Here is a 25,468-nt window from a genome sequence, read left to right on the forward strand (position 1 = left end):
AATTTCATAACTTGAAGACAAGGTTTTTCAATTAACCAGTCACTAAAAAATAAAGAAGAAAGTTTCAAGAGAAATGGATAAAGTCTCTAAAAAAATGAGATTATATGAAACGCCCCAAAACAAGAATCATAGATATCCCTGAGGAAAAAGAAAACACAAAAAGCACGGCACATCTATTTGAGGAAATAATGGAAGAAAACATCCCTGGTCTTGTACAGATCTAGACGTCCAGGTCCAAGGAGGTCAACAAACTCCTAGAAGATTTATTCCAAATAGGACACCACCAAGGCACACAGTCATCAGTCGGACCAAAGTCAAAGTAACAGACAAAATCCTACAAGCTGTGAGATGACAGTATCAAATAACTTATAGAGGAAAGCCCATTAGACTAACAGCAGACTTCTCAACAGAAACTTTATAAGCCAGAGGGATTGGGATCTCATTTTTAATCATCTTAAAAAGAACAACTTCCAGCCAAGAATCTTGTATCCTGAAATAATGGAGAAATAAAATCTTTCCTAGAAGAGCAAAAAAAAAAAAAGAATGGCCAGTACTTATCAGTGGAAGCAGATCAGAGTAAACATTAACTGCTCTTATAAAATAGTAACACAGGAGAGAATGCAAACCAACATGATGATTGGAACAGTATCTCACTTTTCAATACTAACACTGAATGTACCAAACCAAATGCTCCACTTAAAAGATACAGTCTGATAGAATGAATAAAAAAACACAACCTAGGCGGCACCTATGGCTCAGTGAGTAGGACGCCAGCCCCATATACCAAGGGTGGTGGGTTCAAACCTGGCCCCAGCCAAACTGCAACAAAAAAACAGCCAGGCATTGTGGCAGGTGCCTGTAGTCCTAGCTACTCAGGAGGCTGAGGCAAGAGAATCGCCTAAGCCCAAGAGCTGGAGGTTGCTGTAAGCTGTGACACTACAGCACTCTACAGAGGGCAACAAAGTAAGACTCTGTCTCAAAAAAAAAAAAAAACACAACCCAAATATGTACTGTCTCCACAAAACCCCATAGAGTCACACAGACTCAAGGTAAAGGGGTAGAAGAAAACATTCATGCAAAAGCAAGCAGGAGTATAGTAAAGAGAGTTTAATTCAACAGTTAAAAAAAGACAAAGATAGTCATTATATAATGATAAAGAGATCAATTCAACAAGATATACCAATCCTAAATATGTAAGCACCTAATACCAGAGCTCCTGGATTCACAAACCAGGTACTAGGCAAGTAACATAGACAGCAACATAGTAATAGTGCAGGACTTCAAAACTCCACGGACAGAACAAGACAAATCATCAAGGCTGAAAACCAACAAAAAACAAAGACTTAAATAGGATTCTAGAACAAATGTATCTAACTAACATCTATAGAACATTCTACCCCAAAACCACAGAATACACATTCTTCTCATCAACATATGGAACATGTTCCAAGATGGACATATGTTAGGCTATATAACAAGTCTCAACAAATTTTTTAAAAAACTAAAATCATACCATGTATCTTCTCAGACCACAGTGAAATAAAATTAGAAATCAAGTCCAAGAGGAACTCTCAAAACTATAGATGGAAATTAAACAACCTGATGTTGAATGATCTTTGGGTAAATGACAAAATCAAGACACAAATAAAAAATATTTTGAACTGAGTAAGAATGGGAGCACAAGCTACCAAAATCTTTGGGATACAGAAAAAGCAGTGCTAAGAGGGAAGTTCACAGCACTAAATGTCTACATCCACAAGACCAAAAGATCACAAATTAACATAATGTCATACCTCAGGCAACTAGAAAAATAAGAATAAACCAAACTCAAAGCTAGCAGAAGATAAGAAATAACAAAGAGCAGGACAGAACTAAATAAACTGACACCCCCTACACACATACCAAAAAGTACGAAGGACAAATGAAATAAAAGTTGATTCTTTGAAAAGATAAACAAGATCAACAGACCACTCACTAGATTAACCAAAAAGAGACAAAATTCAAATAAGGTCGATCAGAAATGAACAATGATACATTACAAACTGACACCAAAGAAATACAGAAGTCCTCCAATACTACTCTGAACACCTCTATGCACACAAGGTAGAAAATATAAAGAAAATGGATAAATTTTTGAAAATACACAACCTCCCAGGATTAAATCCAGAAAAAAACGGATGAATATCAAGTAGCAAGAATTGAATCAGTAATAAAAAAATCTCCAAACAAAAAGCCCAGGCCCAGATGGACTCAAAGCCAAAGTCTACCAAACCTACAAGGAAGTGGCAGATAGTATTCTATAACATCAAGAACAAGGGAATCCTCCCTAACTTATTCTATGAGGCCAGTATCACCTTGATACCAATGCCAGAAAATGACACACACACACAAATAAAACTGAAGACCAGTATCCCCAGGAAGATATACATGCAAAATCCTCAAGAAAATACTAGCAAACCAATTTCAACAACACACCAAAAAAATAATTCACCAAAATCAAGTGGGTTTCATCCCAGGTATGAAAAGATGTTTTAACATAAGCAAATCAATATATGTGATTCACCACACAAACAGAAACAAGAATAAAAACCATATGATCATCTCAATAGGCAGAAAGACCATTTGATAAAATCTATCATCCCTTCATGATAAAAACTCTTAACAAACTAGGCACAGAATGAATATACCTCAAAATACTAAAAGCCATTTATGATAAACTCATGGCCAATATCATACTGAATAGGGTAAAGTTGAAAGCATCCCCCTAAGAACTGACAAGCCAACAACACTCACTTTCACCCCTCCCATTCAACACAGTACTGGAAATCCTAACCACAGCAATCAGGCAAGAGAAAGAAATAAAGGCAACCAAATTGGAAAAGAGGAGGTCAAACTATCCTGGTTTGCTGATGTGATGTTGTACATAGAAAAGTCTCCTCCAAAGACTCCTGGAATAGGTAAAGGAATTAACTAAAGTCTCAGGTTACAAAGTCAATTTACACCAATCAGTAGCATTCCTACGGGTTAGACAATTAAGTTTGCAAACTTGCCACCATGCACTTATGTTGGCAGAACTGTACAAACAACTCAGTAAGGTTTCATAACCTTGGTATAGTGTCTCGCAGCTATGTTTGTGTCGACATTTGGTGATATTTTGGTGAGTGATGCTCATTATTGTGGTTGTATATCTTTGTGCCATATAGCAATAGCTTTGAAGATCATTCCAGAAAAAAAGAGTTCCAAAATTGCTTGCCAGTGCATAGCTTCCCAAGAAGAGTATTTTGAAGGTAACCATAATGATATTCAGCCATAAGAGAACTACAAAATGAAATTGTAGATGACATAGTAAATGGAAAGCCATTCCATGCTCATGGATCAAAAGAATCAATATTGTCAAAATGTCCATACTACCCAAAGTAATCTACAGAATCAATGCAATTCTTATTAAAATACATCATTTTTCAGAGAACTGTAATATAAAACAGCCTAAAATTCATATGGAACCAAAACAGAACACAAATACCCAAAGCTTATACTAAAAGCCAACAATAAACAAAATAACATGTTACTGGTATAGACATGCAGACCAAGGGATCAGAATAAAGAACCTAGAAATAAAGCCAAATACTTCTCAACAACTGATCTATGATAAAGCAGACAAAAGCTTACACTGGGCAAAAGATGCCCAATTTGAGAAAGGGTGCTAGGAAAATTGGATAGCTTCATTTGGAAGAATTAAACTGGATTCCTATCTCTCATATACACAAAGATTAACTCAAGATGGATTAAGGACTTAAATGTAAGATCTGAAGCCATAAAAATATTAGAAGGAAACCTAGAAAAACTATCCTCAACATTGGCATAGGTAAGGAATTTATGACTAATACATCAAAAGCAAATGTAGCAAAACATTTTGTTAAATGAATGAGACTTAATTAAACTAAAAGGCTTCTGCATAGCAGAAGATTTACTCAACAAAGTAAACAGACAACTTGCTGGAGAAAATAATCACAATCTATACATCTGACAAAGGCTTATTATCCATAATCTATACAGAACTCACATTAGCAAGAAGAAAATCCCATTAAAAAGTGGGTAAAACACATTAACAGACATTTTTTCAAAAGAAGACACACAAATGGCCAAGAAACATGAAAAAATATTCAGCATCACTAAACACTAGGGAAATGCAAATTAAAACTACAGTGAGATACCACCTTACCCCTGTCAGAATGGCCATTATCAAAAAGTCAAAAAAAATTTGTTATGGATGCAGTGAACATGGAACACTTATACACTGTCGGTGGTAATGTAACTAGTACAACCTCTGGGGAAAACAGTATGGAGGTTTCAAAAGAACCAAAAGCAGACCTACCACTTGTTACAGCAATCCTGCTCCTGGGTACCTATCCTAAGGAAAAGAAGCCATTTCATACAAAAGATACCTGCACCTGTATGTTTATGACAGGAAAGTTCACAATTGCAAAGATATGGACCCAAACTAAGTGCCCACCAACAGATGAGTGGATAAAGAAAATGTGGTGTATATTAATACACACATACCCCCCATAGAATACTCAGCCATCAAAAAGAATAAAAATGCCTTTCACATGTTCTCACTTGTAAATGGGAGCTAAGCAATGGATATGCATGGTCACATAGAGTGACTGAACAGACACCGGAGACTCAGAAGAGGGAGCTTGAGAGGGGAGTGCAGGATGAAAAATTGCCTATTGAGTACAATGTACACTATTCAGGTGATGGGTACATTAAAAGCCTAGTGTAATTCAACCACATACAAAAAACCACCATACCCCCTCAATCTATTTAAATTGAAAAGGTTAATATTTTTTAAAAAACCTACCGAAGCAAGCAAAGAAAATTCTTAAGTTTTACATTCTTTTCTTACACAGAACTCTACAACATTTGTCTTCCTGAAATTAAAATACAGTCTTTTTGCTTTTTATGATGAACTACCCTAGCACCACACAATGCTAAACAAAACCAATATATAAATTTGTTTACTCTTTTAATTTATTTTATTATTTTTCTTTTGAAACAAGAGTCTCACTCTGTTGGCCTGGGCAGATTGTCATACCATCATCATGACTCACAGCGACCTCAAACTCTTGGGCTCAAGTGATCCTCTTGCTTTAGGCTTCCTAGTAGCTGGGACTACAGGCCTGCCACAATGCCCAGTTTGTTTTTTCTATTTAGGAGAGACAGGGTCTCGCTCTTGCTCAGGCTGGTCTTAGAACTCCTGAACTCAAGCAATCAACTCGCTTCCGCCTCCCAGAGTGTTAGGATTACAGGCATGAGGCACCATGCCCAGCCATGATTACTCTTTTTAGATGAGAAAAATGAGACTCAAAGTTGTGTGAACAATGCACAAACAATATGATTCACATCTTGACACAGTTTTGAGCGGGCATGTTTGTAAAACAAATTGTTAACTTCTATATGATATCTTCCCCTTAGTTTATTACAGATAAATAATAAATTATATCAAGCATCTGGAAACTACAGCCCAGAGACTAAATCTAGTTCAGTATCTGTTTTTGTAAACAAAGTTTCACTGGCATGCACTCACACTTACTCATTTACTTCATCGGTGGTTGCTTGTCTGTGACACTGTAAGGGTAGAGTTGAGTAGTTATGACAGAGACCTTACGGTCCATTACACCTGCACAAGTTATTACCTGGTCATTTATAGAAAAGTTTGCTGACACCTAGCCCATACTTAACTAAAACTAAAAACAATACAAGGGAAGAATAGTAATATTCACCTGGACTTGGAGATAAAACACTCTAACGCAGCAGTTCTCAACCCATGGGTCACGGCCCCTTTGGGGGTTGAACAACCCTTTCACAGGGGTCACCTAAGACCATCCTGCATATCAGATATTTACATTACGATTCGTAACAATAGCAAAATTACAGTTATGAAGTAGCAACGAAAACGATTTTATGGTTGGGGGTGACCACGACATGAGGAACTGTATTAAAAGGTCGCGGCATTAGGAAGGTTGAGAACCACTGCTCTAATGAATACCAGATTCTACCTACCCAACTGAAAGACAGAGGGAGATAATTAAGTAAATGGGACGTTTTCTGAACCCTCTTGGTGACTTGGTAGAGAAAAACAGAGTGATGGATCTTACTATTATACTTAGTTTTTATTAACAACTTTTTTCAGGGTATTTACATATGTCAACACACCATTTCTTAAACTTCAGCGTACAACATAATAGTCAAGGGAATGAAGGTGGGGAGTGGAAAGAAAAAAGAGATATAATTTAAACAATCTCTTTAAAAATTTGTGCAATTATACTGCCAGGTTAACAGCCTACATCCCATAAATCAAATAATTTATCTCCTGTACTTCTTTGTGGCTTAGTAATACTTTATGTGAAAGTGACAGTCACTGTCAGTTATCATAGATAATAACCTGCCTTTAAGATAAAGTGGAAATCAGAAAAAAACATACAAATGAATAAAGCATCAAAAGAAATGCAATTCTACTAACATTTTTCTAAAAGAGGCATTTTATTATTTCATTATTTTGCTTCAGTAACAGTGATTTTTTTTTTTAAGTTTCTCTAATCTTCGAAGGAAAATTCAAACAGATCCTGAACATTAACTAAATTAATCCTGCCTGTATCTCACCTAAGCTGCCTTTATCTCCTCTCATTACACAAGTATACATGGTCCTAAATGATTTCCACCACACCTTTTCTATTGCTAAACTCCACTTTTGCTACCAATATCGTATAGCTCTAAACGGGTCTGCATTTTTTTTTTCCTATCACCACTATTCAGTCTCAACAGAAAAATCACTCAAGAAGTGATGGATAAAGGTGAGTGCATCTGAAGAGCCTAACATCTCAAAGATGGAAATCAGTTTCAACACAAATGCTGCCTAGAGAAATGCTGAGGATACAGAAGTAAAAAACACTTAATATACAATATATGGATCCTTCCCATACTTCGTGTACAGAGATGAAACCTAGAAAACACAGTAACTATTAAACCAGTTTGTTACATTTTGCAAAGCAGGTCTTTAAAAGAAGAGTAAATTAGTAGTTTCTTACCCTCACTTCAAACATAAACCTTTTAAAAGGACTTACCTGTTGGACTATTTCATGGTATCCACTCAGTATTGCTCTCAGCTCCCAACTACATAGTAATCTAAAATTTTAATGGAACAAAAACATTTTGTTCATTATTCTGAATTAAAAGGAAAAAAACACATTTGTATGCTAATGTAAACATGCATGTACATACAAAAGAATACCATAAACATAATTTTGACAAATTAATAAAATTTTACTGATACTGTAGAAAGCTTTGTCTTCAAATTGTTGGTACTAATTTATTTCAAAATATAAATAACTACAACCAGTAAATGACAGGCAAACAGTAAATCTTTTAAAATCTTTAATGTATACAAAGCAAGTTTTCCATTGCATTAGATTCTTCCAAGATAGATTTTAAAAAAGAAACAGTTTTTAACATAATATATCAAACTTTTATTTGAAAAGGTTTTGTTACAATGTAATCTTCCAATTCCAGATTATTGTTACTAAAAGAATGCATAATTTTAATTGTGTAAGTAGTGATAGGTTAATGTTCATTCATTTACTGGCTCGCCTCAGCTGTACTCTCAATGCTGGTAACTTTTCTAAGGACTGACTTTCACTTACCTAGAAGTAGGAAGCTTCTATGAGTTTTCACTGACCTTGGCCTTTTCAAACCACAACAACTCCTTCCATTCTTCATCTGCAAACCCCAATATCTACCCTATCTCCTCTCTTAATGGCAGAGTAGTTCTCTGAACTGTCCACAGGTAATCTCCTCTCCAAATCTGCTTTCCATTCCTTGCCATCAACTTGGTAACTTCAATTCATAAATTATCGTTTTACTGTGATATCCTTAATTTATATTCTGTAAGTTTCTTTCTCCTTAATGAATTAACTGGCTCAACTATATATTATCTTTAAAAAATAAATCACAATTCTTCTTTTAAATGTTCTCTAGCCATTGCTTCTCTATTAAGTAGTTTATACTCTTTCCATTTCCTTTCTATCCACTCATTCAGTTTAAAACCCAACACAATCTGTTTTCTACCACAAAACATACTAATAACTAACCATATCTCTCTGCAACACTCGGCACTGTTAACTATTCCTTCCATAAGGTTCTCTTTATTTGGCCTGATGAGACCACACTGTTCCTCTTTAGTCCTTTGAATGTTGGTATGCCCTCAAGGTCCTGTTATTGCCCTTCTCTTTTTACTTCCCAGACAGGCACCAGAAAGTCATATTCATGCTATGCATACCTCACATCCTATGCCTACTGTGACTTTTCCATGTATCTTTACTCCAAGCTTCACATACTAGTTCCTACAAAATAGTTCCTCTTGATATTTCACACCTGAGATGCCTTCAAACAATCTCCCTTCCATTTCTTACATCTGTAATCTCTTCTATAGCTTAGTGATCTGAAACAGGAACTTGAAAGCATCCTCCACTCCTCTTTCCCTCTCACCTACACTTCTAATCAGTCACAAAATGATCTCACTTCTACTCATAAATATCTCTAATTCCTTTTCCTCCACTATTCCTCAGAGGTATTCAGAAGGAGAAAGGAGACATGTGGCAGTACCTAAAATTTCAGTCTCACATACTGACTAGTTATTTAAACCAATACTCTCTGTTGGTACCTGATTTGTAACAAGACTGAACTGACAGACGTCTTCCTATACAATGAATATATACAGAAATAATATGAGTCAAAAGTTGGAAAGAAGTCTTCTAATCCTTTTTTATTCTACTTTTATGCTCCTGTTTGGTGCTGTTTATGTCTTTAAATGAAAAAAAAAATTAGATAATTAAATGTGTTTAACTTTTTTGGGGGTTTTTTTGCCGTTTTTGGCCAGGGCCAGGTTTGAACCCACCACCTCCGGTATATCAAGCCGGTGCCCTACTCCTTTGAGCCACAGGCACCGCCCAAATGTGTTAACTTTAAAAAGCACTTTAGTACCAGGGAAAACTATTTACAAATGCTGTATCAGTTTAGGAAAATCAGAAATGTTTCTTTCTAGTTGACTGACTAATAGGCATTTTAGGCAAAACTCTAGTCTCTGGAGTTTATGCTAGGTTAACCTGCCCAACTAAAATGCCTGTATTAATATAAAACTAAACACATCACCGTGCATTCTTCATCTGTAAATCTTCAGGCAGCAATATTTTAAGGTGGAAGTCTCTTTCCTGTGAAAAATATTGAAAAGATTCACTCAAATTTTCATCTTTCACTTAATGCTAAGAGAAATTAAACACCAAATCACTAAGAAAAGGCCATGTTTTCCTTTCTTTTCTAAACAGTATCAAATTTATCCTAATCTTTATATTTGTTAAAAATCAAGCAACAAAGTATTACATTTGAGCAGAAATAACTCAAAAATGTCTGTCAGAAACTTTTTAATTACTGGGAAATCAAAGCACTAAGACAGGACTTTGTTATTAAAGAGAAAGTCACAAGAAATATTTCAAAATTGTTAATATTAGATATATAGAAGAAATTTAAATGTCATTTCTTAGGAAATAAATTAATGAAAACGGAAATTCCTACAATTACCTTAAAATGGAAGGAAAAATCAAAATATGAAATAAGGAAATATAATGTTACAATTCATGTTTCAACTTTTTAAATTTTAATAAATCTATTTAGTTGTACAATTAAATATACCGACATAAGAGAAATACTTTGCTAAATTAGAGTGTATTTAATTCTCCCAAACTAGTGAACCTTTATTAAATAAAATCAATCACATATGAAGCTAGTTATACATTTGAACATACAGAATTTTATTCAGGATTTTTCTAAGGACAGGAAAAACTTCTGAGAAATACATTCAATTTTACTTTCTTGGGAAAGTGAGTGAATAGGTAAGCAGTTTAAACTTTGTAACTCAAATAAGAAAACACACATGAAATTTGAGTAAAAATAAGCAGAAAAAGACAAACAGAAATGTAATCTTTTACTCCAACAGAATAAAATGAAAGAGTAATAAAATTCTCAGAAAATAATTACCATGTGGATTTTAGCACAGTCTCCCTCAAAGCAGTTTCAAAAACAGAGGAACACAATTAAATGTACCCCATAACCTTTACTTTCATGGTAATATTACAGTTCTGACTTTCATTACATTTAAATGTCCTTTAAAAAAATGAAACAAAATGTACTACTGACCTTTTCAAAAGGTCAAGTAACAATAATTCACTATTTCATTAAAGCCGTAAAAAGTATTATGTAGTACCTTTAACCTAACTTCACAGACATCCCATCCATAGGTGTAAGAACAATCTGGAATTTACAATTTACATGAAAAATAGTAAAACTATTCTTCTATAGAAATTTGTGCTACTATCTGAAAGAATAAAATTCTCAAGTCCCTTATTTGCAAAACCAAGCCATTTTAAAAGGTCAAATGCCGTGTCACATGCCAAATATATTTCTGAGTCAAGAAAATGTCCAAATTATATTTTTAGTTAAAGCGTCTAACAAGTAATTATAATTTTTCTGCAAAAGGAGATTTTCCAGGCTTATAGGAAATACAAGTACTAACAGTTCCCTAACATATATATATATATATATACACACACACACACATACACATTAATAGTTATAACAAGTAAAACCACAAAAAATCCCATGTTTTCAGCCAGAAGACAGGGTACACTATAGTCTTCAAATTCTCTGTAAGAAGAAAAATATAATCCACTTTTCAGTAGAGCCTACTCTGGAACTCCCACAGCAAGTCCTTTTAGAGCGGTAAGAGGGTTAGAAAAAAATGCATCTAAGAGAAAAGGGTGGGGATTTGCACTAAGTGCAAAAATAATAATAATAATTCGGTGGATAAGGACACTGACAACAATGAAGAGACTTCATGTGAACACTAAAGTCAATGAGCCAGTCTTGGAAATGAATGCTCTATGGATAGAAGATGAGGGAGGTAAAGTAGAGACACCTTTTGGAAATTGGATGTTAGAAGGAAAAAGAAGAAAGAGTGGGAAACTTAGGCTCTTAGATAATAAAAGAATAAAAATGCACAACACCTCCCTCCAGCAGCTCCTGCAAATTCATCCATTAAATAAGTTGTACTTTGCTTCACCAACAGAAGAGGGTATTCTTGAACTAGGAATTTTATAAACCATTATAAACAGAATCGCAAACACAAAGATATTGTCTGTATCAATGTGAAGCTATTATGATACAAAAAAACCCCAGAAAATTAAAATGAAAACATTTCAGGTGATGACAGCCCCATCTGAACAAAACCCAGACCATAAACAAATTACAATACTGAGTTAAATATCATAAAGTGACCATTTATACCCAGATTCAGACATTCAAAAACTAAGACCAAAAATTATAAAAATAAAAAAAAGAGAGAGAGGAAAAAAGGGAAGAAATGAATGAACAGATTAAACCCAAGGTAGGAAAATAGAGAAAAAGACGATATTATATTAACATCAAAGAAGAAATTTAAAAAGGTACCCAAGAGAGAACAAAATTAAATAAAAATGTCATAAGGGGAAAAGAAAAGAAAATTACCAAATGAGTAAAAGAGAAGAAAAAATAAAGACCACCATAGAAAAGCAGCTGAAGTAAAAAACAGGCAAAAATATATATACATACACACACACACATACACACACACAAATAATTAGAAATCATCTTATAAAGGAAAACAATAATAGAGAAGAATATTTAAAATAGTTAAAATTATATCTCTGGAAATCCATATAGCAAAAGGACAACTGGCCAGATGAGAAAAGTGAGCTTTAGTCTTTAAAAATAAGGGAGAAATCCAGAGTTTTGAAGTTGAGTCCCTAGGATTTTCCAGGGTATAGAATCATGTCATCAGCGAAGAGCGAGAGTTTGATCTCCTCTGACCCTATTTGGATACCCCTGATAGCCTTCTCTTGCCTGACTGTGATAGCTAAGACTTCCATTACTATGTTAAATAGCAATGGAGACAGTAGGCATCCTTGCCTCATTCCTGATCGGAGTGGAGATGTTTTCAATTTTACACCATTCAATATAATATTGGCTGTGGGTTTGCTGTAAATGGCCTCTATCAGCTTAAGAAATGTCCCTTCTATGCCTATTTTCTGAACAATTCTGATCATGAAAGGATGCTGGATATTATCAAAGGCTTTTTCTGCGTCATTGAGAGAATCATATAGTTTGTGTTTATTTTATTGACATGATGTATTATATTTATAGATTTGCATATGTTGAACCAACCCTGGAACCCTGGAATAAAACCAACTTGATCAGGATGTATAATTTTTTTGATGTGTTGTTGAATCCTATTTGCTAAGATCTTATTGAACATTTTTGTATCGATATTCATTAATGATATTGGTCTATAATTTTTCTTTCTTTGCTGGATCCTTTCCTGGTTTGGGTACCAGGGTGATATTTGCTTCATAGAATGTGTTGGGAAGTATTCCTTCTTTTTGTATGGTTTGGAAAATGTATAACATAGGTACTAGTTCCTCTTGAAAGGTTTGACAGAATACAGATGTGAAGCCATCTGGTCCTAGATTTTTCTTTTTAGGGAGATTTCATATTGATGATACTATTTCAGTGGTTAATATAGGTCTATTCAAGATTTCTAATTCTTTCTGGTGGAGTCTAGGAAGGTGGCGTACTTCCAGGTATTGGTCCATTTCCTTCAGAATTTCAAATTTCTGGGAATAGAGATTTTGTAGTAATCACTGAGGATTTTTTGAATTTCTGAAGCATCTATTGTTATTTCTCCTTTCTCATTTCTGATAGACAATATTAGACATTTTACCTTTCTATTTCTGGTTAGGTTGGCCAAAGGTTTATCAATTTTGTTAATTTTTTCAAAAAATCAACTTTTTGTTTCATTGATCTTCTGAATGATCCTTTTGTTCTCAATTTCATTTAATTCTGCCCTAATTTTGGTTATTTCTTTTCTTCTGCTGGGTTTGGGGTTGGAATGTTCTTCCTTTTCCAGTTGCTTGAGATGATCCATTAAGTTGTTGCCTTCCTCTCCTTCTGTTTTCTTGAAAAAGGCTTCCAATGCTATAAATTTCCCTTAGAACTGCCTTTGCACTATCCCACAGGTTTTGATAATCTATGTCTTCATTACCATTTAGTTCCAAAAATTTGATGATTTCCTTCTTAATCTCGCCTTTGACCCAGATATCAGTCAGCCTAAGATTAGTTAGCTTCCAGGACTTTGAGTATGGAGATTCCCATTGCTGTTGAGTTCAATTTTTATTCCATGGTGGTCTGAAAAGATACAAGGAATAATTTCAATACTTTTAAATTTGCTGAGGTTAGACTTGTGTCCTAGGATATGATCTATTTTGGAGGATGACCTGTGGGCTGATGAGAAGACTGCGTATTCAGTTGGTTTTTTTGTTTTTCTTTTTTGAGACAGAGCCTCAAGCTGTCGCCCTGGGTAGAGTGCTACAGCATCACAGCTCACAGCAACCTCCAACTCCTGGGCTCAAGTGATTCTCCTGCCTCCGCCTCCCACATAGCTAGGACTACAGGCACCTGCCACAATTCCCAGCCATTTTTTGGTTGCAGCCCTCATTGTTTGACCAGCCTGGGCTGGATTCAAACACACCAGCTCAGGTGTATGTGGCTGGCACCTTAGCCACTTGAGCCACAGGCTCCAAGCCTATATTCAGTTTTATTAGGGTGAAATGTTCTGTAGAGGTCTGTAAAGTCCATTTGTTCCAGGGTCAGGTTTAACTCTAATATTTCTTTATTCAGTTTCTTCTTGGAGGATCTATCCAAAACTATCAAAGGGGTGTTCAAATCTCTAACTATTATAGTGCAGGAAGATATCAAGTTGTTCATATCCATTAAGGTCTGCTTTATAAATTGAGGAGCATTCTGGTAGGGTGCATAAATGTTAATTATCAAAATCTGTTCATGTTGGGTGTTTCCCTTGACAAATATGTAGTGAACTTCCTTATCTTTATCTTTGTTGGTTCAAAGCCAATTGTATCTGCTACTAAAATTGCAACCCCTGCTTTTTTCTGGTTTCCATTTGCCTGTATTATACAAGTCCATCTCTTCTTGTATACAGCAGATATCTGGTCTGAGTTTATGTATCCAGTCAGCCAGCCTGTGCCTCTTTAGAGGACAATTTAAACTGTTCACATTAATTGAGAGAATTGATAAGCCTGGTTGCGTTTTGGGTGTCATGATTTTCGGATGTCCAGTGGACAATTTTAATCCTTTCACCCCTGTGGAAGTTGGGTTGTGTTCAAAAAATTTCTGGGTGAGTTTACTTTGGAGGTAGAGCACTGTGATGGTCGTTGTGGAGGATAGGTCTGAGAATATGCAGGAGAGCTGGTTTAATTATGGCAAATTTCTTCAACATGTCTATGTCATTAAAGTATTTAATTTCTACATCACAATTGAAACTCCATTTAGCTGGATAGAGGATCTTGGGTTGGAAGTTGTTTTAAGAGATTGAAAGTTGATGACCATCTTCTTCTGGCTTGAAACATTTTGGCTGAGAAATATGCAGTTATTCTGATATTTCTGCCTTTGTAGGTGATGCTTTCCTTATGTCTGGCTGCTTGCAGAATTTTCTCCTTCATCTTAACTTTGGCAAAGTTAATTACAATGTGTCTAGGAGATACTTTATTTGGATTGAGTCTTGCTGGGGGTTTGAAACTGTCTGCTATCTGAAGTTCTGTATCTCTTGCAATGTTTGGGAAATTCTCCTCCAAAATCTCTTGGAGTAGAGCATCTGCACCTCTTCTCCTCCGGGAATTCCTATAAGACGAGTGTTTGATCTTTTGGAGTGATCCCACAACTCTCTCGGGGAATGATCAGTTTTTGCTCTCCATTTGTCTGCCTCTTTGAGTGTTTGGCAATGTTCAAAAGCTTTGTCCTCAGTTTCAGAGATCCTTTCTTCTGCCTGGTCAACTCTATTACTGAGGGATTCTACCATATTTTGGAGTTCCTCAACTAGCTTTTTCATTTCCCTGAGCTCTGCTATCTCTTAAAACATGTCCATATCTTTGGTGACTTGGGCTTTGAATTCATTAATTTCTTGAGCCAACTTTAGAACTACTCTTTGGAATTCAATTTCCATCATTTCTTCCATTCTATTTATCTTATTTGGATTCCATATTCTGAATTCGGTTTCTGACATTGCTGCCTTTATCTATGCATGGCATCTTCAGTTGTATCTCATTTGTCACATCTTGGGGGGGGGGGTTGATCTACTCTGGTTATTCATGTTGCCAGAGTTCTTCTGTTGGGTCCGCACCATGTATATTTTTCACTGTTTGGTTATTAGAACTGGTAGGGTGAGATTGAATTGGGGTTCCCAGGTAGTAGAGATAGCTCCTTACCAATGCTCTAGGTTTTGTAATTGTGGCTTATCTCCTACAACCTTACAAAAGCCCCTTTCAGAGTTTTGGCAAGAGACTCTGAGGACGTACTTGGTGAGATAGTGCAGGCTAGCTGTTTCGATATCAGCCAACTTCTACCCTATCCTAAGAAACCACACTATTAGATTTAAATCTCAACTGTGAAGAGATACAAACAGCTGTAGCTCCCAGCCCCCACCCTTCATTCTTTTCCACTACAGAACTTCAAAGGTCAACCTCAGAATGTCCCAGAGTGGAAAGCCCTAGACACAGGTTCCAACCAAATTGTCTCTGGCAATGCAAACCCTGCCTAACAGAGAGGGATTCCAGGACAATTCAAAGCAAAGGAATTCAAAGCACAACTGGAGCCAGGGATCCACACTCCCACCCGCCAGACTCAGTCCACAATATTGTCTCCTTCTCTGCTCACAGGCCTAGCTGGAGCCAGGGGCAACACCTCCACCCACCAGTCCCAGTCCATCCACTGGATTAGGGTCTGGAGTAGTGCTTGCCAGACCAGTTGGAGTCAGGGGACCACGCCCCACCTGCCAGTCTCAGTCCACTGCCTGGCAAGCCTCTGTTCACAGGCTCTGTTAGAGTCAGGGCATCACACTCCACCCGCAGGTCTCAGTCCTCACCTGGTAAGCCTCTGCTCACCAGCCCTGCTGGAGGCAGAAGAGTGCGCCCTAGTCCTCAGGTCTTGGTTCACACCCAGTAAGCCACTGCTAGAGTGTTCTGTTGAAATCAGGAGACCACGCCCTTGCTCTCCGGTCGCAGTCCATGCCTATCAAGCCTCTGCTCGCAGGCCCAACAGGGACCAGCCCTGTCTGCCAAACTCAGTCCACACAGGGCAACCAATCTCCTACTGTGGGCTTCTGTCGAAGCTGGGGCTTCTGCTCCCTGTCCCGCCAGACAAAACCCGAACTGAGGGTCAACACTACCACTGGCCAGGCATAGTCATAACCAGGGGACTGCTCCTCCTCCCTCTGAGTGTCCCTTTCTTCCCACACCCTCCTTCTTCTCGTTAGTCACAGATTCTGTCCTAATGGCTGGCTGTCCACACTATGCCCAGGTCTCTCAGGACAAGACCAAACACTCTATGCTCTGGAGGGGGCATAACTTCGACCACCATGCAAGGGGGAAAGGGTGGAGTGGGAGTTCGGACTTGTGGGGAAAAATATCTGTTCAATTTTATGCCTGGCACGGTGGTGTCTAGGTTCATAAGTGGCCACCGTGACACACACACACCCCAGTCGACTTCCCTGGAGAAAGAGACCTGGAGCTTAGTGGCTCTCTCCAGCGAGGTAAAATGAGAGAGGTCTTTTGTTCCCTTCTTGTTCACAGATAGCCTGTGGCAGGCCTCCTGTTTGGGGGAGGGGTCTCCCCATCCTCTAGTCAATAGACTTTCTACCTGTAATTTATTTTCTTAAATGCTATTCCTTGGGGTTACAGCTTGCCGAACTTCTTTCTTGGCTCAGCTCCCCGTCTTTGGCTTCGTAGAGTCTGGTTCCATTCAGTTATACTTCCTTTCCTCAGGAGCCTCTGGCGAAGGTTGCTACCAGTCGGCCATCTTCCCAGAATTCCCTTCTAATATTTTAAATATTATTAAAGGACAATTGATTGCCAAAGCTGGAACAATTTGAGTAACAAAGTACTACTGGATTATAACTCAAAAGTTTAAAATAAATATCGTAAGCTCATATTGATATAAACAAAAGATTGAATTAATAGAAGATGATAAACAAATCTCCCATGCAGAATCCCAGATAAATTATATAAATACTTCACCCTAAAAGAAAGAGAGTATAATTCCCCACTCTTTAAGTGAGGGATGCTCATAATGACTTCCTTCCAAAGAGTACAGTATGGAAAGGGAAGAAAAAAGAGTGACTTTTACTGTAGAGAAGCCTAATAAACACTACTTCAGCCAGGTGACCCAAATCAAGATCAACATTCGTAAGTGATATTGATTGTACCCCTGACATAATGAAACAAATGGCACTTTAACTCTGTGACTTTCCTTCCCAAAACCCACAACCCCAGTCTAATAATGAGAAAAACATCAGACAAATTCTAATAGAAGAATATCCTATAATATATTAGACTAGTACTTCTCAATAAGGGGGTCATTTTATAATCATAAAGGAGTCAAGGTTATCAAAAACAAGGAAAATCTAAGAAACTGTCAACAGTCAAGAACATCTTGACTGTGGTATCTTGGATGGAATCCTAAAACAGAAAAAAAGACATTAGGTAAACCTAAGGAAATCTTACTAAACTATGGGCTTTAGTTAACAACAATGCACCAATATCAGTTCATTAATGATAACAAAAGTACCACACTAACATTAAGATAATTAATAGGGTAAACTATGCTATGGAGGAAGATGATGGTATATGAGCACTCTCTGTACCATCTACTTAATTTTTATATAAATCTAAAGATTGCATAAAAAGTTCTGTAAATGGAAAATTCTTATAAGGGAAGTGGTACACCGGAAAGCAGAGAACAAGAGACAAAAATATACAGCTGATAAACCAGTAACACATATACACATAATGGAATCTTAATATTACTTAAAAATAAACAATGATAGGTTTAACATGTATGTCCTTAAACAATACAGCTAACAAGCTGACCAAAGAGAACAGAATTACAAAAAATAACACAACTAATTTAAAATGCAGAAAAATAGGAAAAATAGAAAAGTACATATACTGTCAAATAGAAAAAAAATTAAGATAATAAAATTAAACACAGCCATATCAATATTCACATTAAATGTAAATGGCCTAAATATTCCCAAGTAAAATGGTTTGTCAGACTGAATGAAGAAGAAAAGTCCAGAAGAAACTCCTTTTAAATACACAAACATAAACAGGCTTAAAATAAAGACTAGAAAAAGATAAACTATGGTATCACCAATCAAAAGAGAGCTGGAGCAGGGCAGGGGAGCTCACACACGCAATCCTAGCACTCTGGGAGGCCCAAGATGGGAGGATTGCTTGAGGTTAAGAGTTTGAGATCAGCCTGAGCAACAGTGAGATCCCATCTCTACAAAAAGTAGAAAATTAGCTGGGTGTGGTGGCATGCCAGTAACCAATTAGCTGGGTTGGTGGCATGTCAACATCAGGAGGTTGAGGCAGGAGGATCACTGGAGCCTAGGAATTTTGAGATTGCAGTGAGCTAAAATAATGTCACTGCACTCTAACCCAGGTGACAGAGTGAAAGTCTGCCTGGAAAAAAAGAAAAAAAAGAACAGGCTCAGCACCTGTAACTCAAGGCACCAGCCACATACACCAGAGCTGGCAGGTTCGAATCCAGCCCAGGCCACCAAACAACGACAACTACAACCAAAAAATAGCCAGGCATTGTGGCGGGCACCTGTAGTCCCAGCTACTTGTGAGGCTAAGGCAAGAGAATCGCTTAAGCCCAGGAGTTGGAGGTTGCTGTGAGCTGTGATGCCACAGTACTCTACCCAGGGTGACAGCTTGAGGCTCTGTCTCAAAAAAAAAAGAAAGAAAGCTGGAGTCACTATATTATTAATATCATAAAATACAGACTTCAGGCCAACAGGAATTTCATAATCCTAAAGGAGGCAATTCAAGAGTGTTTAAGAATCCTAAAAGTTTATGTACCTAATAACAGAACTCTAAAATAAAGGAAGCAATAAATGATAGAAATGAAAGTAGAAATTGAAAAATCAACAACTATTGCTGGAGATTTCAACACTCACCATTATCAACAGAACAAGTAGACAAAAAAAAAAAATCACTGAGCATATAGAAAATCTGAATAGCACTATAAAACAACCTGATCTACTCTTCATACAATACCAAACAGCAAGAGAATATACATTCTTTTCAAGTATACATAAAACCTTTACCAAGACAGACTTAATTCTGGGCCATAAGTAAGTCTCAATAAATGTAAGAGAGTTCAAATTATAAAAGTTATGTTCTGTGACCAACAGGAAATTAAACTATAAATCAACAACAAAGATATCTAGAAAATCCCCCAAATATTTAGAAAGGTAAATCAGATTTCTAAGCCAGCCATGGATCAAGGTAAAAATTGAAAACCACTTGGAACTGAATAAAAACAAGCTATAGCATACCAAAATTTGTGTGATAAAGCCAAACCAGTGCTTAGAAGAAAATTTAAAGCACTAAAGATCTGTATTAGAAAAGATTAGCTGGGTATGGTGGTGTACACCTGTAGTCCTAGCTATCAGGAGGCTGAGACAGGAGCATCACTTGAACCCAAGAGATGGGTTCAGTGAACTATGCAGTGAACTATGATTGCACCACTGCACTACAGCCTGGGTGACAGAGCGAGAGCTCATCTTTAAAAAAAGAAGAAAAAGGAAGAGAAGTTTCATATCAATGATCTAATCTTCCATCTATCTGAAGAAACTAGAAAACTTAACATGAAAAATCAATGAAATAGAAACAGAAAAATAATAGAAAAAAATCAATGAAACCAAAAGGAGGTTCTTTGAAGATATCAATAAAATTTATAAATCTCTATTCAGATGCATCAGGAAAAAGAGACAATAAAATTACCTATTCAGGAATGGAATGGGAACTATTTTAACATCTATCCGGTAATTATTTAACATCTACCTTTAGAAGTGGTGCCTTATCTCCTTCCTTTTGAATATGGACTAGACTTGGAAACTTGCTTCTAACAAATATCATAGGATAAAACAGAAGTAAATATGTGTGATTTCAGAGCCTAAGGAATAAAAGACATCGTACAGTTTTCAGCTTATCTCTCTAATATATCACACTCAGGGGAAGCTAGCTGCCATGCTGAGTTGACAGTTAAACAACACCATGGAAGGCTATGTGGTGAGGAACTGAGGCCTCTAGCCAATAGTTGTGTCAATGAGCAATCTTGGAAGCAAATCCTCCTACCCTAGCTAAGCCTTTAGATAACAAGTCTTGGCAAACATTTTAATTGCCAGATCATAAGAGACTCTGATTAAGAACCACCATCATAGCTCTGTGGATAGGGCACCAGCCATATACACTGAGGCTGGCGGATTTGAACCCAGCCCAGGCCTGCTAAAACAATAATGACAACTGCAACCAAAAAAACAAAAAAAACTAGCTGGGTGTTGTGGTGGATGCCTGTAGTCCCAGCTACTTGGGAGGCTGAGGTAAGAGAACTGCTTAAGCCCAAGAGTTTGAGATTGCTGTGAGCTGTAGCTCCATGGCCACAGAACTCTACCCAGGGTGACAGCTTGAGAGATTGTCTCAAAAAAAAAAAGAACCACCATCTAGGGTGAGCAAAGTGGTTCACACCTATAATCCTAGCACTTTGGGAGGCTTAAGGGGGTTGGATCACTTGAGGCCAGGAGTTCAAAACCAACTTGGGCAAAATACTGAGACCATGTCGCTATAAATAAATAAATAAATTAGCCAAGCCTGGTAGCATGCACCTATCCCTAGAGGGAAACTCACTCAGTGGGTGGAAAAAAAAAAAAAACAATGAACAACCATGTAAGAGTCTCCCAAATTGCTATTCCTCAGAAACTGTAAGAACAAGGTTTAGAATAATTAGTTATGCAGCAAAAGATAATCAATTCAGGGAGTATCATTACAAATACTAAAAATGTTAAAAGGACAATAAGGAGTATTATAAATAACTTGAAGCCAATAAATTAAAAATCTGGATAAAATAAACAAATGTCTTAAAGGACACAAACCATCAAGTTCATGCAAAGAGAAAGACATAACCTAATAATTGAAAATATAGCATGTACCTTCTTTTTAATTACACATGAATCATTCTCAAAAAAAAAAAAAAAATAGATCATGTATTAGGTCAGAGGAAAAAAGTACCAGTAAGTTCCACAGAATAGATATTTTTTTTTTACAAATACTGTCTATCATACAATAAAACTAGAAATAATAAAATTAAAAATCAGAAAAGACCTTCTGTGAGAAAATTTTTAAAACCTTTTTTTTTTTTTTTATTTATTTATTTTTTTTTTTTGTAGAGACAGAGTCTCACTGTACCGCCCTCGGGTAGAGTGCCGTGGCGTCACACGGCTCACAGCTCCTACATACAGAGTTGTTGTTTAACTACAAATTGAAGTTATATAACTTCTAAGAAATGATGATAAAACAATATGTCAGCATCTATAAGATATTTTAAAACAATGAGAGGAAAATGCAAAGGCCTAAACAATTTAAATACATAAAAATGTACTCTCACTGGACAAATCTCAGCCAAATGAAACATCAAATAAAGTAATAGTTAAAATCAATTAAGTAATTTTTTTTAAATCCATGTGTCCATTCTAACATAAATAAGAAAGAAGAGAAATACACTCCTTATAGTAAGCTGCCAATCATCATAAATACAGAAGGAATGATGGAGTTAGTTCATCAACATTCGGTAACTGTTAAGAGCAGCAAGGTGGTTCCAGGTAATCACCAAAATAATTGAAGAAAACAAGTAAAGTTTAAAAAAAAAAAAAAAAAAAGTTAATGGCCTGCACGTGCACCGGACCTCATCCTAGTGACTGCAGATACCATGGAAAACACAGCCTCTGGGTTTTATACACAACTTTAAGGAGTATCAGCTGCTTCTTGGAAGTCTCCTAGGGTCTTAATTAACTGTTCTTAAAACATATCACCTGCAAGGTCTTGCAAACCACCCACCTGCCAGGTCTTAATCAGCTTCAGTCCCATAATAGCTCTAGTCAGCCTGACCAAGACCAGCCCAAAACAGCTTAAACGTATCGTCATCCTACTCATATCTAGCTAACTACTTAACAAAAATCATCACATAACTGACTCAAGCCAAAGTCAACAGATGCTAAAACTGAGGGGGGAAGTGTAGGTGTGAAAGTTTGATGCCTCAGAAGACCTCCACAAAATCCAGCAGAGAATACTTTAACAAGGTAATCAAAGTTAACATCATCATTAGTGGAACCAGCTGACATTACGTGCCCTAACAAGGACATGCCTTCTTTAGTATACCTACCAAAAAATGCATATTCTGAATTCAATGAAGAAATGGTCAAACCCAAACTGAGGTACATCCTACCTAATAAAAACCCAAACTCTCAATCCATAAAAAACAAAGACAAACTGAAGAACTACTCCAAGTTAAAGAGACACACAGCTAATTGTACCTTGGTATCTCACATCACTTTGGGGGGGAGGGGACTGGGAGGTATAAAATACGTAATTGTCCCCAAAACAAAATTTGAATATGAGTATGAATTCCACATTAGATAATGGTATTGTTATCATGATTAAATGTCCTGATTTTGATCATTGTACTGTAGTTATACATGAATGTGTCTTTACTCATATGAAATATATCCTTAAGTATTTAGGGATAAAGGGACACCACATTTTTGACTTAATCTCAAATGGTTTGGGAAAATAATGAGTATATATACCTACCCACATATACATACTCAGAATGATAAATTAAGTGTTAATGTAAACTGGTGAATCTATGTATAGGGTATACTAGAATTCCTAACACTGTACATCCTTGCTACTTTTCTGTAAATTTGAAATATACACAAAACATTTTTATACAATTAAAGCGTTTTGATTAAGATAACTGTTTAAGGCAGGTACAATTGAATTATTACTACGGCAACAGTTACAAGAAAATTTCCCCTAACCTCAATTCTGATAGCTGCACATTCTATTTATTTATTTTTTTTATTTCAGGTTATATGAGAGAACAAACAACTAGGTTACAATATCTGAATACCTCAGGTAGATAACTGCACATTCTTTCTAAGAGTATTTGGCAGACAGACATAAATGATACAAAGTATTTTCCTTACAGTAACTAAAATTAGTAATAACAAGGGTTCGTGGGGAAGGGGGTGAGGTAACTTAAGTAAAACTTCAACTTTTCTAAGTGTTGTCTGAAAATGAATCATGTTTGTAAGTAGGTGTTAACATGTAATAACAAATGTTACCCAATCCTTTCTGTAATGCTCACAATGAGTTGGAGGACGCATGGAGAAGCCCAAGTGCACCGTCTATAATTTTTCATTTATTGCAGAACATTCTGATTAATTCTACACCATCCAATACACTCAGGGATAGGCAAAAATTTAATCTAGCAAATGGAATGGATAATGCATTCAATACTTTTCAGTAATTACTCAAAACTCGGTAATTCCTAGGATAAGGCCCCTCTCTTAGTAAGGGAAGGGCAGGGAGTTGAGTGTAATTGCCAGAGAAGAAAAGTCTATACTCAAAATTCTAACCTAAAGCATCTTGGTGCAATGCTGAGGGAGAAAAAAAAATCCAGGACTGAAATCAAATAGCCTGAGTTTAAGGGATTCTGATCGCATCTTGGACAAGTTACTTAACCTCTTCAGTTTCCCATGCCTTACCTTCCTCAATTAAAAATAGTAATGATAATTGTGAAAAAATTCTCCCTCACAGAGCTGAGGATTAAGCAAGATATTGTACCTGGAACGCACTTTGTAAACTTCAGAACCCCACTCACGTTAGTTGTGTATAATGAACTCTAGGCCACCGGAATCAGCAAAGGTTAATTAATTGCATCGTTGTCAAGATTTCTTACAAAAATATCACACTGGAACTGCCCAGGTACACATGACTTTGGTAGAGGATCAAAACAAGGTTTTTCTCCAAAATGTTCTACAGGAAACACAAATAAAACAAGCCCAGGTGAACTGTTACCAACATTCGTGGGGCTGCAGAACGTTAATAATAAGGCAGGGCAAAATTCACCCCACCCCGAAAAACAAAAAAAAAAAAACAACAGTCAATTGTGGGACTAAAGTTGAACTAAGAAAAAGCAAAACTCCAGGCCTGGGAGGGTGGGCTCGAGGAGGCGTGGCCCCCCGCTCCGCGCCTCCGGGTCCCCGAACCCGCACAGCCGCCCGGGGCCTGGCGCAGGGCCGAGGGCGAGGGTAAGGGACGGGTTTCCTGCAGCGGTTCGCAAACCTCTAGCGTCCCAGGAGAGAACGACATCGCCCCGCTCTAGGCCCACCAGCCTGGGCCCCTACCCTCGCCAGTCACAGACTTCCATGGGCGGAGCTCCGCCGCGAGAAGGCGGCTCTCTTAGCTAGAGAGCAACAACCAGACGGGTACCTGAGCCGAAATGAATCCCTCATACACGGTTTTCGCCCGGTTCTGAGGTAGAAGCAACGGGCACTGGTGCAACAGGCTGTCTTCCATACCCGCCATTGCTCAAAGTCCGCAGAGCCGCACGGAAGCTCCCAGCGGGCCCGGCCTTGCACATGCGCAGTCCGCTTGCGCTCGGCCGCGGGAACAGAAACTTGCGCCTCAGCGGGAAAAGTTCAGTGCGGATTCCCGGGGCGGAAACGGAGCTCTGGGGCAAGCTGGGCCCTCGGGCGCTCCGCGGGAGGCTGGGCGGAGATTGCTCTCGGTCCACTGAACTCACCGACCAGGATCATACACCTTTGTACTGAAAGACTGCCACAACTTTGGGGTTGCATTCCCCCAGAATAAAATCGTTTTTACACTCCATTGTAGTATTTCTACTGCTTTAAACCTGTCTCCCCACCTCCCCTTCTTTGCTGCTGACCTTTCTCCCCTAATACACAGAACAATGCTAAAATAACGTAAATGCATTACAATACATTCAATATGTCATATATAGTACTACGTATATGATAAGTCTATGGTTTATGAAGTTTAATCAGATACTATAATAGAGAGACACTCAAATATATAGTGATAAAGACAACACTGGACTCAGTTTTGTGTACTGTGCTCACAAATACATCAGTCAAAACAAGAGAGAAAATTACTGATGGGTTTTATGAACTTAAGTTAATTTTCCTCTGACAACACTTCTGTAAATTTTTCTAAGTCAGGAACGTAATCCATTACCTTGTATTAAGGGCTGATGAAATAAGAAACTTAATATTTAATCTTATGATTATTCCAGTACTCCAGTTAGTATTCAACACATCACATTTGGGGGCCCTAGTAATTACAAAACATTATATTGCACCAAAGGTTGTGCAAAGATGAAT

The 25,468-nt window shown here is 37.2% G+C and overlaps 1 protein-coding gene across 1 annotated transcript in view; it reads right to left on the reverse strand.

The window, feature by feature from the left end:
- The window catches only part of FANCL (FA complementation group L), a 78,641-nt gene extending 53,922 nt beyond the window's left edge, over nt 1-24,719 (reverse strand). The window contains exons 1-3 of the mRNA XM_053587547.1: nt 24,558-24,719; nt 9,211-9,269; nt 7,128-7,188 (exon numbers count right to left, since the gene is read on the reverse strand). Coding sequence (XP_053443522.1) covers nt 7,128-7,188; nt 9,211-9,269; nt 24,558-24,653 — 216 coding nt within the window. The 5' untranslated portion in view covers nt 24,654-24,719. The remainder of the gene's footprint in view (nt 1-7,127; nt 7,189-9,210; nt 9,270-24,557) is intronic.
- Between the last annotated feature and the right edge of the window lie 749 nt (nt 24,720-25,468).

This window comes from Nycticebus coucang, chromosome 4 (genome assembly GCF_027406575.1).
Source record: "Nycticebus coucang isolate mNycCou1 chromosome 4, mNycCou1.pri, whole genome shotgun sequence".
In the NCBI taxonomy this organism is placed as follows: domain Eukaryota; kingdom Metazoa; phylum Chordata; class Mammalia; order Primates; family Lorisidae; genus Nycticebus; species Nycticebus coucang.